The 19,446-nt window shown below is 39.2% G+C and overlaps 1 protein-coding gene across 5 annotated transcripts in view; it reads right to left on the reverse strand.

Moving 5' to 3' along the window:
• Positions 1 to 19,446, reverse strand: part of DGKI (diacylglycerol kinase iota) — a gene marked incomplete at its 5' end in the record, with an annotated part of 450,496 nt that overhangs the window by 82,482 nt on the left and 348,568 nt on the right. For 4 of the 5 annotated variants that reach the window (XM_079930955.1, XM_079930953.1, XM_079930957.1 and 1 more), the window contains 2 exons: positions 7,355 to 7,399; positions 9,657 to 9,736. In XM_079930955.1, the coding sequence (XP_079787081.1) occupies positions 7,355 to 7,399; positions 9,657 to 9,736 (125 nt within the window). The remainder of the gene's footprint in view (positions 1 to 7,354; positions 7,400 to 9,656; positions 9,737 to 19,446) is intronic. The other variant, XM_079930954.1, reaches the window with a different exon arrangement.

The raw sequence follows: 19,446 nt of genomic DNA on the forward strand, positions 1-19,446 counted from the left end.
AATAAAATGCCTTTCCATGAAAAAAAAAAAAAGAGAGAAATATCTTGAGGACCTTAATATCAAAGATGAATGTATACTGGGTGGATTAAAAGTAGAGCAGGAATAAAGAGAAGCAGATTGTCAAAAAGGAATTCGCAATAACCCAAAGCCAAGATCTGTAAACTTCTTTATACTCTGATGGTACCAACTAATGACAACCGCAGAGATGATGAGAGTCTTCTGTACTCATGTAACTCCCGCAGATTGTCTACCTATACCCGTTTCTCCTACTCAAAAAAGAGAATCAGAATACACGCGAGTGGTAGTGATGTTAGTATAAAGGTTAAGGAAAAACTTGCTGTGGTGTTGCCTTAACTCACATTGCTAACGCACTGTAGGTATTACATCAGGTAACCTGTGTCCTCACAGAGGGCCTGGCACACAGGTAGAGTGGGTGACCCTGGCGTTAAGAAATCCTGGATTCAGGGGCAGCAGGAGGGTGACCAGCAAGACCAGGAGTCAGACTTGAGCAGGAAAAGGGGATATAAGGAAACAAAATAGCCCCTAGCAGGAGGTCAAGGCTGGCCGCCAGGATTTCATGGGGCCATGGACCCATAGTCTCATGGACCCACTACGATGGACGTGGCAACATCCTTGCCAGCGACAGTGAAGAGAAAGGTCAGACATATGTTTGCTTTGTGAATGCTGCACATTAAAGTCAATGTACAAAGACAATTTCTGATGGAGCCAGAAAACAAACTCAAAAATATGCACCTTTCAACAGTATCTGACTGTAGACACTTGAGAAATGTGATTGTGTGAAACAGCTACATTTCAGGAGACAGTCACATAATCCCCTGAGCTGTGCCACTAACAATCACATCAACAGCCTTCAGTACTAGTTTAGGGCTTCTCGTCTCCTCAGTCCGCTCAAACTGCATAATCAAATCAATGATTCAGCAAAGAGATAAGATACTTGACTTGCTCATTTTGTGACCTTTTATTTTTCTTCATATAAATGGTATGATTTAGATGAACGCAACTGTCATTGCTCTACAGTGTAGGCAGAATGATATAACCTTGGACATAACCATGCTCCTTTCTGTCTTCTAAAATTGCATGCTCTTTAAATAAATACTATTAACAAAACTACGCATTTCAAAAATCCCTGATATGTGCATTTTCTCTTTTGATGTATGCTAATGGAAAATCTGTTTCTCACGCTAAAAATATAGCATGCACAAAAGCAAACCTGATATTTCTTACATATATTTTTGAAAGTCAACTGGCATGAATTATATGTAATGGATAGGGAAATTATGTGAACCACATATGCCAAACTTGCCCTTAATTTACATTCAATTACTCAGAGCTGATGCACACATAATTTAATGATTCCACAGCAGCCCCATTATACACTCCAGTAGGTTATCCAATTAAGCAATATTCACCTAGCATTTAACTACACCTTTACTGCGAATGAAATTCTTTTTCTTTCATAAAATTTAGGGAAGATGTATGCAGAGGCAAATTAGAGGTTCCTTTGAATTGGGAATCTCTGCTTCACTGAACAATGTCTACTCAATAATCACTACTTTTAAATGTCTTATGTATAGATCCAAATTTCTTACATATCCATCCAAATTTCTCCTCTGCCTGCCTTGATATTTTCTGCACTCAACCCATCTATTCAATCATTTTTTTTCTCTCTTTCCATCCCCAAGTTGTATATCAATATCTCTTCATTCTTGGTGAATAGACCATCAGGGAGGATTAGAAATGTGCATTTATGCATCTGTGTCCAACTACAGTCCCGCTTAATGGACTTGCTACTGTTTTGTTTTGTCTTTCAAAACTCTCACTCTTCAAACCTACTGCTTTACCACCCACAACTCCTGCAGCAGAAGAATGTGCAGAAATGGAATAGCCATTACCAACCCAGCTTTGAAAGATGAAGAAACAGTGATGGTGTGGTACAAGATGGAAATGAGAGAGATTCCAACATTTTCAAGAGCCCGCTTCTGGTGAGAAAGTCTTCCATTAACAACAATAGCAGCTGTGTGTGTGTGTGTGCGTGTGTGTGTGTGTGTGTGTGTGTGTGAGCTGTCTTGCCTTCACTTGTAACAGCAAACAGACCTGGCCCCAGTCAAGTCTTACTTTAATTCTCCATTTGAGCCATTTCTGACAGTTTTGATCTAGCCCTCCCGCAAAAAAAACAACATGCACCAAATTTCCTAGCTAACTCCTGTCCTTCCCTAAGACAAGATAGAGTAATTCCCAGGGGGACTCCCTTGAACTTGTTTCCACCCATCCATTCAGACTCTTCTAGAATCCAGAAAACAAATTAAGGAGGAAGAGATTTCAGATAATAGAGAGAGATGAATAAGGGCAGCCAGTATGAAGGGAAGGAGAATAAATCAAATATTTGTGGGCACAGGCTGCTTGCCTAGGACTAGACAGAGCTCTGATGGACTATAACACGGACCTATCCTCCAGGAGAAGAGCACGTACGCAGGAAAGAAAAAAAAAGAGATGAAAGGATGAACAAATGGCTGTAGACTCAGATCTGATCAGGAGTGTTTTCTTGTGAAAGTGAAAGCTGTAAAGGCTCTAAAGGAAGAAAGAACTTTTTGAAACTGTTATATCTACTGTGAAACATTCCAACCATTCCAGTGCTATTCTAAGTAAATGAACTTTTTTTTTTTTTTTTTTTTTTTTTTGCGGTACCCGAGCCTCTCACTGCTGTGGCCTCTCCCGGTACCCGAGCCTCTCACTGCTGTGGCCTCTCCCGTTGTGGAGCACAGGCTCCGGATGTGCAGGCTTAGCGGCCATGGCTCACGGGCCCAGCCGCTCCGTGGCATGTGGAATCTTCCCAGACCGGGGCACGAACCCGTGTCCCCTGCATTGGCAGGCGGACTCTCAACCACTGCGCCACCAGGGAAGCCCTAAGTAAATGAATTCTTAAAGCGGAGGAATCACCTGAATAGATCCAATTTCACCTATTATTGAGTCCTACTGTATTTATTAACACCTCAAAGTATTAGCTCATTCTGTGTGCCAACTACGTTGTACCCCATAGAAACGGGGAAACCCTGAGTGTCTACAACACCCCTAACTGTTCCTGGTCCCATTGCTCCACCATATCCACAGATATGTCTTTCTACTTCCTTTATTCCTCCTGCTCTTCTTCCCACTTTCTTTCTTCCTCTAGCACTTTCATCTGCCTGGTCCCCAGTCATGCCCTGAGAGCGATCAGAATGACTCAGGATTTCTTAAACCCATCACGACTGACATTTGGGGGGCTAGATAACTCTCTGTTGTAGGGGACTGTCCTGTGCATTGTGACATGTTTAGCAGCATTCCTGACCTCTACTCAGTAGATTCCAGTAGTACCATGTCCCCTAGTCATGACAAACAAAAATGTCCAAATTGCCCAATGTCCCATATGAGGGGCAAATCTCTCCCAGTTGACAATCACTAGAATGAATCTGCCTCTATTCCTTAGTAACTTTATGACTTGGAGTTAAGAAGGGACATAAAGAAGTCCAGGGAGGGAGCAGAGAAGGAATAATTTCATAGTAGGTGGCTTCAGGAAGCATCTTCATTAAATAGGTATGCAGAGTCCAATTTCCCTATGAATTCTAGTTTATTTGCCAAGCTCAAGAGTATCCCGAATCTGCAAGCACAGTGCATTTTGCTTGTCAAGTTATAACTTATCAGTTACGGGTTACAGGAGATGCATTAGGATGGAGGGGCCTTAGCGTTTCGACCTCAGAGATGGTGCAGGCAGGAATATTCAGCAGGCTATAAATATCCAGCATATTCTTGTATAATCTATTATGCCTTGTTAGGTTAATACAAGGTGTCATTTTTGAGACCTAGTACTTTGTTGGCAATTCACTATGAATTTGGGAAAGGAAGAATCCAAAGCAAAGAAATGTTTAAATGGCTGGGAAATGCCATATGGCTCACTAATAAGGTGTCTTGGGCACTTGTACACCTTTCCAAATGCTGATTTTCTCTTGAGTTTCTTCTAGCCTTAGAAAACCGTCAGCTAAAATCCCAACTGCAAATTAGTGAGCCCACTGGAATTTCTCAAGTTTTTAAACTTACTGGTGTTTATTCATTCCATCACAGTTGATTCTCAAGTATATTTAGCTCCATTGCATGCATAAGAAAGGTCATTAAAAAGCATTGAAGGCTTTTTGCCGTCCATGTTTCTTACAGGTCTTTCTCCTAATCGCCCTCTAACTCTCACTGACGCAGACTAGAGATGCTGATATTACCAGTTTCTGCATTAGGAAACACAAGATCTAGTGCTAAATTTCCTGCCAGTTGGTTTTGTCACTTTCTACATAAAACTAATACACCTCCCCCATGTATTTTATACGTACCCTCGGGAAAATATAGAAATCAGTCTATGTCATCTCAGCTTCTCCACACCATCTGACACATTTCATTACTTCTTCCTTTTTTGAAACACATTTCAATTTTGGTTTTCATGATACCACCTTCTCCTGGATTTCCAGCTGCCCATCTGTTTCCATGACCCTTTTGGACTGATTGGTCTCTTAAACTTGTGCTCTTCTTCACCACTCAGTAGACAGATATGACAACGGGCCCTTTTCTTTCTTTCTTTTTTTTTTTTTTTGCTGTATGCGGGCCTCTCACTATTGTGGCCTCTCCTGTTGCGGAGCAACAGGCTCCGGACGCGCAGGCTCAGCGGCCATGGCTCACGGGCCCAGCCGCTCCGCGGCATGTGGGATCCTCCCGGACCGGGGCACGAACCCGTGTCCCCTGCATCGGCAGGCGGACTCTCAACCACTGCGCCACCAGGGAAGCCCTGGGCCCTTTTCTTTATGCAAACTCTCCCTGAGTGAACTCCAGCCCCATAGTTTCAACTAAATACCATTCATTTGCTAATGACCCTCAGATTTCTATGTCGATGCCTGAATTTTTTCAATAAGCTTTGAAAGTCATAGATCCAATTTTCTACTCACCAAAACCTCTTGCATCTAATAGGCATATTAAGATTGCTATAGCCAAAAAAGAACTCTTTATTCACCATCCCTCCAACTCATTCCTTGTCCTGTCTGCCCAAGATCCCAGCCAAATGGGAAAGTTTATATCCCCTCACTCCTTCCCTCAACCAGCTCTCTGTCGCTCTGCTTAGGAAATTTCCTCACCACCCTCTCCCTACTCTCAGGCCACGCTAATTCAAACACTGTCTCCCTCAGTTAAACTTCCTGCTTAATGCGCAGTTCTGGGGTGTCCCTAGACCTCTTATTCCAACCTTCTCTTAATACCCAAAAGGCTCCTGCTTGTTATAATTCTTCAAGGAGGGGTGTGGGGCGAAGTAACACTCCTGAAACTCATCTTTGATCGCTGCATTGGTTATCCTATGTGGTCAGTGCACAAACCTTTTGTGCACTGACCACATAGGATAAATGTCACTTTTGAAGTGACATTTATAATGCAGCAGTTTTGACACCAGGGTTTGACCTTACTGCAAATAAACAAAAAACAGAAAGATTTTGATATAGGTAAGTACCATTAATCCTTCTGCATGTTTTTATTAACAAATAATCAATAAGATCAATATCCTTATCATATTCTAGAGTCTCAACCATCCCCTGATATCTGTGGATATGTACAAACATGGCATAAAGAAAACATGGTAGAAAATATCCCTATATCAAAACTCTTAAGCCAAAATGACTACATTGAATAAGCCGGGATAATAAAGAAATGTATCAGTTTAATAAAACTAATCAGAATAAATGTTTTAGATACTTCGGTTCAACTGCAAAGGTTTAAAATGTCCATGTGTAAAAATTAAAAATTCTAGAAAAGAAGACCCTTAAAATCTTATAGCTACCAGTGCCGATCCTTAAAGGGTGGAAATCAGCTCCGACTTTAAAAATACTATACTTTAAAAAAGAAAATGACACCTAGATAGTGGCTCCAGGTAAATATGCAAATAATGGATACAAGAAATGTTGTGCTCTATCTAAAAAATAAAGTAGAAATTTGTCTTCTAATGGTTGGTAAAAAAAACAGTCCGAGAAGTAGACTTTATTTTCTCATTGCAAACACACCCTAAGTGAATTCTCATCCTTTCTATTGCAGCCAGATGGAAGACAGGACTCTGGAATAGTGGAGTACTTTGAGCAATAAACATACAAACAAGAACACCAGGCCATTTCTGTCATCCAGCCTCAGGATAATCAGGCCGCTTTGACTGAGGGTACAGGCTATCGACTGGCAGGGGAAGAAAGTCACCTAGAGGCTACAAGGCACAGAGGTTTTTTTTTTAATAGTTGTTTTTTGCTGTTTTGGCAAAAGGATGCTTAACTAGCGGTTTCAGGCGTAGTGTAATAGACACCAAAACCCAAAGTGAGGTGCCGCCAGATTTAGACATTTTAAGTCCTTCCCCCACGTGGAGGGAGGTATAGAGGGTCTAGGAGAAGATTTATTTGGAGGGTGTCATTAGCATGCTGTGACTCCCACACACCCCTCCTAGCCGGCAAGGGTACTGGGCTTCTCAGGGAGAAGGGCTTTTATGGGACAACTCAGACAGCTTTGCATACGCCCCTTCCAGTTTGGGGTGATGCTGTGCATTGGTATCTAAATCACGCCTGGGAAATCTAATGGGAAGAGGATGGCTGGAGGGGCTCGTACCGCACAGTAAGGGTGGGAAAGTGGGGAAGAGACTGCACTCCCAAAGAGTGTTGGGGCAAAGGGTCCCTGAGCGTTCTCCCAGGAACCGGATGTGGGTTATTAGAGAGAGGCAGGCTGGGTTTATCGGATCCTGTCCAAGAGATCAGGATGGGACAAACAGATTGCATTTTAGAAAGTTGGTTTCATGGTTGCAGAAGCAGGGAATTTACTTTCCTGGATGTGAATGAGAAACACACAGCCCCGGTTGCTACTGGCAGCCATCTTGGACTGTTGGACTTGTTGGAAAACATCTTGTGCAGAGGTGAAATGTGACAAAAAACGGAGAACAGAGCAGAAAAACCAACAGAACACAAAATCCACCCTGCATCTGAACTTTGTGCTGATGTGAACCAACAGACTCCCTGTCAAGCTAGTTTGAGTTGAGTTTTCTAGTATTTGGCACTGAAAGCCCTTCATTTTATAATCTTTCCTAAATGATCTGGGAGAACAGCCACAGCCCAAGTTTGCACTAGACTAGGACTGTCCATTTTGCAGGAAAATGCAAAATAATCAGAATGCCAACTTCATCTTGGTTCTTGGAGTGAACTCTATCCCTAGGGGAGGATGTGGACTCTAATCCAAATGAGACATTAATTGACAGATGGACTTCTTTTGGATGGAATGTAAGAAACAAGGAGAGTCAATTATATGTTACCTGGTAATGAACTCTCTGGGAGCCAGAAGAAACTGACTGCAGGTCCTAATGAGAAAATGGAAAAAAAAAAAAAAGAAAAAACCCATACACCTTAAGATTAGTTTGAACAAACTGCCTCAACTCCATCAACTAAACGCCCAATTTTATATTATTAAGCCCATCTGGAAAGCATCTTACTCTCCCCAGTCCCCCAAGGTTAAACAAAGAAGATAATGCCAAAAATAATAAAAGCACACCCAGTTGGACTAAGAGAAGAAAGGCCATTTAGCTATTGAAACTTATAAATCCTAACTAGCGTTTAGAGGTAAGTGATATAATTTCAAGGATAGAGAGGACCAAAAGTAAAAGACAGGCGATTTTGGTGTAATAAATGGGGATCCTAGTTAACTTGCACCTGGACTTTTGGTTTGTGCAGTAAGCTACTTAAGCCCCCTTAGGCACTTAGGAAGAATTTATTTATCTAAGACCAAAAACATACTGTCACGATAATTGTGTTTATACTGACAAGTTGCTTGGCAAACACAGGATTTCATAGACTGAAAAGAAAAAATCACCGTCCAGCTCTGCATTATCACGAAGTGCAAATTAACAGGGTTGAAATTAATGAGGCTTTACTGGAAGATTCTGAGAGCCAGGCTCCCTTTATAAAGTTTTATAACTAAATTGTCATCACTGTCATGTCCTGCAGGCTTCCTTGTTAACGAGCATAGTGATTCTATTTACAGACGTCAGCAATCCTGGCTACCTGGGTACCTGCTTCCCACAGGCTTTATCAACTTACTCTCTGAGCCCAAGTTTAAAACTTTTCCTCTTTATTTGTGCTTGCTCTTTCCTTTTTTAAATTTTTTTTTTTAAGAATCCTACTTTTAGTTGTTGAATATTGGTGTGATAAGCATAACAGTAAGTTAATTTTCAACAAAGTCAATTCATCAGTCATATATTTTGCTACTGTGGAACCTTAAGTTACCCAAGTGTTTAAAAAAAAAAAGCTTGGTATCAATTATGAGTCACTTTTTTTATTGCTGGGTTTTTTTTTGAGGGAAGTTCCACAATAAAAGACCAACATTATTTTGAAAATATGAGTTACTATATGTTCTAGGATTGATTTGGACCTGAGTCACATGTTAAAAAGTTCACAAATTTTTACACGTTAAATTTATCTTTGGTAAAAATAGCCAAGTGAAGCCACAAGTATAAACTTTGTTGACTTTTCTTCTCTCACCCTTATTAGTATTCACAGTTTGGCAACTATCTCAAAATATTCTACATTCCCAGTTCCATCTCTATCCTTCACAATGCTGAAGAGAAAAATTGGTAATTTTTACATTCCTTTATGCCTCCTACCTGAGTTTATTTCCACCAAGAGAAACAGACTCTAATGTTCAAAGCTAAGTAGCTACAATTTGAAGGGATTTTAAACACTATATATCTTCTTTATTTGTGGTATTTACTTATGTATAATGTGTTGTCTGGAAGGGAGCTGCTCATCTTGGGGTATTTATCAAAATCACGCAAGAGCTTTAAAACTATAAATGTCTAGACCACATCCCAGAAAAGTGACTCTAATGTGCATCTTTCACCAAGAAACAAAGACAAAGAAGCGGCTGCTTATGCTTTTCGCCATTTGTAGAACAAGACACTGAATACTCTCCCTTGAAATTTTGCAAAAACAACCCATGACCACTGCAGTGATGGATCTGGGTTCTCCTGGCTTTGCTGGTGCAGTTCAAGTTCATGGGAATGTCACATATGAGACCTCCTCCTTTCTCTTTCTCTATGGTAAGACCAGATTGAGAAAAAAAATAATAGATTATTCCTTTGTGTTCTGACACAAATTCTTTTGAAATATAGGTTTTTCTTTCCTGTAGAAGTTACACTTAAAAACAAATCTAGCTGTCTCTGACAGAAGTCTGTACTAGATGCAAAACATTAAGTAACGCCAAATCTGTTTTCCCTTATTATTTATCAGTGCCCTTTGAAATTCTGTATAGTTCAAAAAACACAGGTGAGCTGTCTGGCAAGACAAGGAGCTCCAGGCTATAGCTATGGATCACACTGGAGCAACGTGGTGCTGTACTTAACCTAATCGACCTTTCCCACTCCAACCACCCGAGGAGGAAAAACAGCAGTGGGGATGGGGAGGGAGAAGATGCGGTGTATGCTTAAGAGACAAGAAAGACAAGGCCACCATATTTCCATTTCCTCCCCAAATGCATCATCTTAGAAGTAAATATAGATGGCTGGTAATTACTGACAAAAATGGAAAACTGAGCAGAATAAATTATTGGCTAAAGAAACTCACCTCCTGCAGGCGATCTATGTACATACGGCAAGTCTCCAAATCACAGTCTCCACGCACAACTAGAATACCCAGAGGGATGGCTAAGGGTGAAGGAAAGAGAAAAATCTAAAATAACATATTTGATTTTTCTATTTTGGTATAAATGCATTTTTTATGGTTAAAAAAGACCTCTCATAAATATAATTGGTTTTTTGGATATTTCACTATCTCCCGGCACCTCTTCTACGAGCTCAGTCTCTTTACTTATGCAGTTTTCATATTCTTTCCCTGCATGATCCATGTTGCCCCTTGCCACGTGGCCAGCCTTCATTTCATTTTGTCTTAGTGGCCCTGATAAGAGGTACAATGTCATGGAAACAGTAGACTGACAGGGCCAGAGGCTGTTCACAGCCAGCTGCTAATTTATGCCTGTATTTGCAAGAGCCAAAGTACCAGAGAGGAATTAAAAAATCATGATGCTGGACACTTACCCCTTTCCCTCTTAAATGCATGGGGCTTAATCTTTATGTCACTTTGCAACAGTTCCCTATTTAAGAGACTCAAGCTACTCAAGGCACTGTTGTTACCTGGTGGCCAATGCCAGAATGAAATAGGCAAGAAACATTAAAAAAAAAAAGCTTCTAGACGGTTCATAGCTTAAAAATCCAAGTGATTTTAAAGACGGTCAGTGTAAATGTGGTAGCAGCAGGGCTTCAGAAAACAATGAGGAGAAGCTGTTACATGCCTTAAATACCTTTTTCAGGTGGTGGTAAATGTCATACAATGGCTTTAGTGGATAGAAACTCCTGCTTCAGATATAACCACAAGATTCCTGAAAAACTGAAAATAGTCTCCTTCCCAAAACTTCAAACAAAAAATGTATGTGTACATTTCTGATTTTAAAAATTCAGTTATACTATTAAACCCATGATTTAAAAAATATTTCAAAATCTTGAAGCAACCAACTAGAGATTAACAAGGAGATGACAGGACAGTTGTGTCCACTAAAGATTTTTAAAAATCTTTCACTCATTGAATTTTTAAAGCTTCATCATCAATAAATAGATCTGAAAATGCAAAGTGCTAGGGCTTTAAAAATGAATTATACAGAGAATAAAACAGATTTAAATGCATGGGAAAATCCTGAGGAACTCACCAAGTTGTAGAAAAGACACACATATAAAAAATAATAAATGGAACATAGGCTATGGTAAATGTATGAACTTAGTCACTTGAAAGCTATAGGAGAGAGGAAATAGTCTTGCCTGGAGGGTAGATTTGAGGCTCTCTGAAGGATATGGAGCCCCACTGGTCTCTTAGAGAAGCAAGAGTTGTCTAGAGAAAAAGATACAGAGTTTGCTTCTCAACATTACCTCCTAGACTGGTTCCACTAGGGAGATCAATACCACTAGCTCGTACCTTTAGGTTCCCAAAGTGCTTCAAACATAAGCTGGAAGGCATCCATCATCTTGCAGAACTACATAAGCCTATGAATCAGTATGGTCTCTCTCACTGGAATAAGACTTATTTCCTTTTACAACCCCAATGTCTGGTAGGTATTCAATAAAAGTTTGTTTTTTTTAAAAAAAAAAAGGTGGGGAAGGGGGAGGAGGAAGACAGGCTTAGGGCCTGTTCAAGTGAGAAAGAGAAAGTGTGTCTTTAAGAGCTAAGTCTACTTTCCAGGATAGACAAAGAAGAAGGGTTTGGAGCAGGAGCAGAGAGTGTGCATTGGGTTGGCGCTTGCCTTTGCCTATTCTTCTAGAAGCTAAGCAAGAGAACAGCAAGTAAAAGGGTGAGGAACCATGTAAGTATCACATGTTTGGGGGAATAATAATCTGGAAAAATAATTTTTCTCCTTTTTTGAATATATACAGAAATATCCAAGAAGTCTTCAGTATGGTAATCATGCATCTTTGAAAGGAATGAAAGGGAAATTCAATAAAGAGATCCCTAATAGTAGTGACTAAAGTAATCATCCTCAGCTAGACTATTAAATAGGTCCAAATAAGGTGACCTACTTAAGTAAGAGAAGAATAAGGATTTCTAATACTTGAGGAATGATGAGGAAAACCTAGAATTTTAGCCTAGAAAGTAAATCAAAGGTTGTGGAAATAGAATACAGCTATAATTATCATGAGAATCCATGTTAGAATCTTTCTCTTAATTTCAAATGTGCAAATGTAGAGAAATAAAATTTCATTAATATTTACCTATTTACTTAAATGAGGAGACACATTATATAGAAATGCAGGAATCTGGTCAACCCCTCTGACTATCAATGCTTGAAGTTAGTCTGGCCATAAATCCAATATACTTGGTAGCAGATATTTTAAACTACAATTAGAGATTGGATATTCCAGACCTAAAATAATGAATGTCTAGGAAAAAGTTTTCAAAGATGTGTCATTCATTTCCACTAAGGGTATAAAGTCAGCAACTTTGCTTATTCCTCAAGAAGCTGATGAAGAGAAACGGTGTATTTGATTGATATTAGCTATTCAGTTGGGGTAAAAAAAAAAAAAAAATGGCATCCTATACCACAGTTTCATAGCATGATTACTGACGACTGTTGTCAAATTTATCCTATGAAGGTACAGAAAGAATTTACAGTCATTCTCTCTTGGATTCAAATCCCAGTGCTGCTTTGGTCTTACAAATGACTCATGCTTGCTGTTTGGTCTTGCAACTTCCTCAATTCCTTTGATCCTTGGATTGAAGGCTATAGTATTTAGAATAGGTATCGTCTAGGATTTTGTGAAGATTAAATACAATACTATATTTAAAAATGAATAACCAGATCATCAATGCTATCTTTCCCTCACTCCCTTTACTAACTTTTGAGCATCTTGAGCTAGAAAATGGTACATCCAATCATCTATCTTTCAATTTATCATACTACAAGGATTAGCTGGTAGTAGTTCCATAAGTTATATCCTGTTTACTTACAGCTAGCATCTACTCTTTCCTTGAGGGTAAAGATAACTGTAGTACAAAAATATTGTAATCTGACACTTCCATTTGAGACTTTACATGGTGAAGAGAAACCAGAAACTTGTGGAAAATTACCACCTTCCTTTTACACTGCTGACAACCAACTGCCAAACCTCACTGAAGTTTCCTTCATCTTAATTGGGAGCAGGGAGACTACTTATCACCCAAGCATTAGCATTACTATTCCTGATCTTGATGATTCATCTGATTTTAGCCTTGGAGATTTTATTTGACTCCAATAAGCATCAGTCGCTACTCAACCTATAGTACATAATGGAACTTTCATTGCAGGGGTCAAATGGAGTTTACAAGTTCTAACTAAGCAATCAAGAACAAGCTGGTTTCTAGATTAAGAAGGCAGATTTAACACACACTTACTTCTCCTGCACCAGAAATGCTACTAAATTACAGCACATGAATTTTAAAAAGACATAAACCAACAAAAAAAAGAGGAGAAACAGTGAGGAGAAAATGGTAATGAATAAAGCATATGGAAAATTGGTAACTGACTCAGAGCCCCTATAGAGTCTAATCCTAGACTATGGGTGGGGATAGATAAGAACTAATTTACACTTCAAAACCCTCGGAAGATGTGCAAACTGGCAACATCAGTTGCAGCTAAAATAAGAAGCACTGGATATTAAATCACTAGATTCCACCACCCACTCTTGGTAGGTGGAGTTACTTCACAGAAAATGGGGATTAACTGATCATCTACAGAATGCAGAGATCCCCAACTTTCTTCTCTCACTAGACTCTCCAAAAGCTGGCAGCCAGAACCCTACCTTCTTAGAAAGAGATCTGAAGACTCTTCTCTGGGGAATCCTCAGAGTTAAGAGAAAACATTCCATCCATGAAATATAAACATGATTGTATTAAAAGATGAAGAACATGAAGAAGAAAAAGGAAAAGGAGCATCATTCAGAGAACAAACAAGTTCGTGAAATTTGATATAATAGAGTTTAATAGAAAGGTTAGAAGATGAAGTTGAGGAAATCTCCACAAAAGAAGAGCAAAAATAAAAAGAGGCAGAAAATAGGAGGGAAAAGGTAAGAACAATAGGACTGGTCCAGTGGTCCAACATTCCAATAACAGTAGTTCTAAAAACCAGAGAAAAATAGAGAGAGGAGTAATTATCAGAAACAAACAAAAAATCAAGACTATTTCTTAGAACTGAAGAACATCAGTTTCCCACTTGAAATGGCCCAACAAGTACAATAACAAAAGAACAACAGAAAGACATTTTATTTTGAAGTTTAAGAATATTGGGAACAAAGAGAAGAGTCTACAAGTTTCCAAATAGGAAAATCTAGATGGCAAAGAAAGGATCAGGGATTAGACTGTTTTAAACTTCTCAGAGGCAACTGTACAGTCAGAGAACCAATGAAACAATGTGTTCAGAATTATAAAACTTTTACAAATAATCCAAACTATCAAATTAGTCCAAGGGTTAAATAAAGGACACACCCTCTACTAAAAAGTTACTGCAGAACATGCACCAACAAAAGTTGAGTTTGCAACAAGAATGAGGAATGCAGGGAATATAACAAATGGGGAATCCAACAAAGAAAAGATTTTAAAAAAACCCTCTAAGGGGATTGGGCTAGAAGAGTCTAGGGTGACAGATATATTGAGGCACTCTGACTCAATAGGCAGAGATGTAGAGAGCTGTCAACCATTGAGTCTCATCAACATTGGAGAGTTATTTTTCAACCAAAGGATAGAATGTCTAAGTGAGTCTGAACCAGTTTCTTACAATCATCCCCAGATGTGCTCTGCCTTAACCTGTTATTGAGAGAAAGAGTTAGGTCATGGTGAGGCAGAAAAATTCAAAGAAGTCCATCCCCTCTAACCATAGTTCCACTTGATAGCTAGAACCCACCTTAACACCCTGCCAAATGCTTTCCAGAATGCAGTCATGACCTTGCCCACTAAATTCTCATAGAATGGGCTCATAGGCACTCTCAGGGAAGCCAAAGCCAGACAGTAATCCAGAGACTCTTTTCAGCTCTCTCGAAAGCCTTCAACGAAAAGTGAAAGCATCATCGCTTCCTTGCAGAGGGAGGTTTAGGACTGCTACTTGGTGTTTCAAAGCCACTCTATCTGAATTAGGGATGCATATATTGATGACAAATATATACCTATGAAGAGAATGGCAAGTACAAAAATCTGTATACTGGGATTATCTTGGTAGGAGAGGGCTAAGGGGAGATACTTGTTCTGTTTCTTAATCTGGGTGGGAGGTACATGAATGCCCATTTTACTACTAATCATTTTATACATACATATGTGCATATATGTATGTGTGTGTATATATATATAGGGGTATAGGTGTGTGTACATATCTGTATGAACAACATTTATGAACAGAACATGTATGTGTGTGTTTATGTGTGTATGTATGTGTGTGTGTATATATACATATATATGTGTGTGTATATATGTATAGTATTTCAGAATTGAAAATAAGAAATACAACCTATCTGTGGCAACTGATTTTAATGATAGTGCTGCTAAAGTTCACTGCATATTCTCTGATGTTCTCTGTGAATTAGACAAAAGTATAACTTAGCATCAAATAGGAAAATGAGGGAAAACAGTAGAGAAGCCATCAAAAGCCCCCAAATGACACCTACTGCTGCGATCCATCTCAAGCAATGGACACGGCATATTGAGCAGTCATAACCCTATGGCTTATCATGGCATGTGTACTTGTTTGCGTGTGTGTTTATATAACAAGCAGCAGGATGATCTCTCTGCCTTATCTGGGCCTCAGAAGTCTCTAGAGCAGCAATGTCCAACAGACCTTTCTGCATGCCCAATGCAGGAGCCACTAGCCACATGTCATATCGAGTACTTGAAATGTGGCCGGTGTGAATGAGGAACTGAGTTTTTATCTTGTTTGATTAACTTATAGTTTAAATAACCATATGTGGTTAGTGAGCATTAGAGTTTTGTTCTCTGTGGAACCAAAAAGTTGAATGTCCTTAGTACCAGATTCAATATATTTCAAAACCATCCATGTTTTAACCTTTCCATGAGTAGCGCATAGATCCAGCAAACAAAACTACTTTTCTCTTTGCCCCTACCTAGTTGGATTCAATGTGCTTCCTAATTCCTAGCAGTAGTATTCCCTGGTTGACTGAGGACAAATTTATTTCCCTTATTCTATATCCTACCTTTCTTATCCTAGCTTTCTTAATCACTTCTCTGACCCTCCTATCAAAACATACTCTCAGATCCTTCTTGGTACTTTGGTATAAATGACTAATAATTAATTAAAGGGTTAACCCTCTAAAAAGCACTTGAGTTTCAACATGTTTGAAAGTTGGGCTAACATGACTGTCATAGACTAAATGTTTGGGTGTCTCCCAAATTCATATGTTGAAGCCCTAATCCCCAATGTGATGGTATCTGGAGATGGGCCTTCTTCGGGAGGTAATTATGGTTAGATGGGGTCTTGAGGGTGGGACCCTCATGATGGGATTAGTGTTTTTATAAGAAGAGACACCATAGAGCACTCTCAAGCTCACTCTCTCTCCCCCTTTGAGGACACAGCATGAACGCAGCAATCTACAAGCCAGGAAGAGAGCTCTCACCAGAAACCAAATCAGCCGGCACCTTGATCATGGACTTTCCAGCCTCCGGAACTGAGAGGAAATAGATCTCTATGGTTTAAGTCACCAGGCTATGGCATTTTATTACAGCAGCCCTAGCAGACTAAGAAAATGAAAAGCTTTGACAAATTTAGGTAAAGAAATACAAAAGAAATTGTGGAGTTGACTGGCAATCCTCAGCCCTGAGGATTATACTACCAATTACTTCTTCCCAGCCAAAACATGAGCCCTGCCCTGGCTCCCATCTCAGATTTCACCCTGGCATCCATTAACCTCCTTTCCCTATTTCTGTTTGTTTAAATGCCTCATAATACAGAATGCAATTAAATTAATTGGTTGAGATGACGGTGGTGTGGGAAGACGCCGAGTTAGTGTCTCCTCACGACTAGGGTGCTTGCTGGCCACTGGTGGGGGATCCTGACGCCCGAGGAGACGGGAGGAACCCCCAAGTGAACCACCACCCCATGCAGCTTGTGGAATTTTGGTTCACGAGCTGGGGGTTGGGCCGAAGTTCCTGTGGTGGGAGCTCCGAGTCCGAACCACTGGACTAACAGAGAACCTCAGACCCCAGGGAATATTCATCAGAGTGAGGTCTCACAGAGTTCCTCATCTCAGCACCAAGACCCAGCTCTACCCAACAGCCTACAAACTCCAGTGTTGGAAGCCTCAGGCCAAACAACCAGTAAGAGAGGAACACAATCCCACTCATAAAAAAAAAAAAGAGAGACCGTAAAAAAATATGTCACAGATGAAGGAGCAAAGTAAAAAGCTATAAGACCAAATAAATGAAGAGGAAATAGGTAATCAACCTGAAAAAGAATTCAGAGTAATGATAGTAAAGATGATCCAGAATCTTGGTAACAGAATGGAGACATGGATTGAGAAAATACAAGAAATGTTTAACAAAGATCTAGAAGAACTAAAGAACAAACAAACAGAGATGAACAACACAATAACTGAAATGAAAAATACACTAGAAGAAATCAATAACACAATAGCTGAGGCAGAAGAACAAATAAGTGAGCTGGAAGACAAAATGGTGGAAATAACTGCCGAGGAGGAGAATAAAGAAAAAAGAATGAAAAGAATTGAGGACAGTCTCAGAGACCTCTGGGATAACACTAAATGCAACAACATTCGAATTATAGGGGTTCCAGAAGAAGAAGAGAAAAAGAAAGGGTCTGAAAAAATATTTGAAGAGATTATAGTCGAAAACTTCCTTAATATGGGAAAGGAAATAGTCACCCAAGTCCAGGAAGCACAGAGAGTCCCATACAGGATAAACCCTAGGAAAAACACACCAAGACATGTATTAATCAAACTAACAAAAGTTAAATTCAAAGAAAAAATATTAAAAGCAGCAAGGGAAAAACAAACAAACAAAAAAACATACAAAGGAATCCCCATCAGGTTATCAGCTGATTTTTCAGCAGAAACTCTGCAGGCCAGAAGGGAGTGGCAGAATATACTTAAAGTGATGAAAGAGAAAAACCTACAACCAAGATTACTCTACCCAGCAAGGATCTCATTCAGATTCAATGGAGAAATCAAAAGCTTTTCAGACAAGCAAAACCTAAGAGAATTCAGCACCACCAAACCAGCTTTACAACAAATGCTAAAGAAACTTCTCTAGGCAGGAAACACAAGAGAAGAAAAAGACCCACAAAAACAAACCCAAAACAATTAAGAAAATGGTAACAGGAACATACATATATATGCTGTCTAAAAGGGACCCACTTCAGACCTAGGGACACATACAGACTGAAAGTGAAGGGATGGAAAAAGATATTCCATGCAAATGGAATTCAAATGAAAGCTGGAGTAGCAATATTCGTATCAGATAAAATAGACTTTAAATTAAAAACTATTAAAAGAGATAAGGAGGGGCACTACATAATGATCAAAGGATCAATCCAAGGAGAAGATATAACAATTATAAATGTCTATGCACCCAACACAGGAGCACCTGAATACATAAGGCAAATGCTAACAACCATGAAAGGAGAAACTGACAGTAACACAATAATAGTAGGGGACTTTAACACCCCACTTACACCAATGGACAGATCATCCAAACAGAAAATAAGGAAACACAAACTTTAAATGACACAACAGACCAGACAGATTTAATTGATATTTATAGAATATTCCACCCAAAAGTGGCAGAATACACTTTCTTCTCAAGTGCCCATGGAACATTCTCTAGGCTAGATCACATCCTTGGTCACAAATCAAGCCTCAGAAAAGTTAAGAAAACTGAAATCATATCAAGCATCTTTTCTGACTACAATGCTATGAGACTGGAAATCAATTACAGGGAAAAAAAAACTGTAAAAAACACGAATACAAGGAGGCTACACAGTGCGCTACTAAGTAACCAAGAGATCACTGAAGAAATCAAAGAAGAAAAAAAAACTACATAGAAACAAAGGCAATGAAAACATGATGACCCAAAACCTATGGGATATAGCAAAAGCAGTTCTAAGAGGGAAGTTTATATCAATACAATTTCACCTCAAGAAACAAGAAAAATCTCAAATAAACAATCTAACCCTACACTTAAAAGAACTACAGAAAGAAGAACAAAGAAAGCCCAATGTCAGTAGAAGGAAAGAAATCATAAAGATCAGAGCAGAAATAAATGAAACAGAAACAAAGAAAACAATAGCAAAGACCAATAAAACTAAAATCTGTTTCTTTGAGAAGATAAAAAAAATTGAAAAACCCTTAGCCAGACTCATCAAGAAAAAAAGGGAGAGGACACAAATCAGTAAAATTAGAAATGAAAAAGGAGAAAGGAAAAATCACAACTGACACCGCAGAAATAAAAAGGATTATAAGAGACTACTACAAACAACTATATGCCAATAAAATGGACAACCACGAAGAAATGGACAAATTCTTGGAAAGGTACAATTTTTCAAGACTGAACCAGGAAGAATTAGAAAGTATAAACAGACCTATCACAAGTAATGAAATTGAAACTGTAATTAAAAATCTTCCAACAAACAAAAGTCCAGGACCAGATGGCTTCACAGGTGAATTCTATCAAACATTTAGAGAAGGGCTAACACTGATCCTTCTCAAAAGCTTCCAAAACATTGCAGAGGGAGAAACACTCCCAAAAATTCATTCTACAAAGCCACCATCACCCTGTTACCAAAACCAGAAAACAATATCACAAAAAAATAAAATTATAGACC

This window comes from Stenella coeruleoalba, assembly GCF_951394435.1.
Source record: "Stenella coeruleoalba genome assembly, chromosome: 9".
NCBI lineage: Eukaryota > Metazoa > Chordata > Mammalia > Artiodactyla > Delphinidae > Stenella > Stenella coeruleoalba.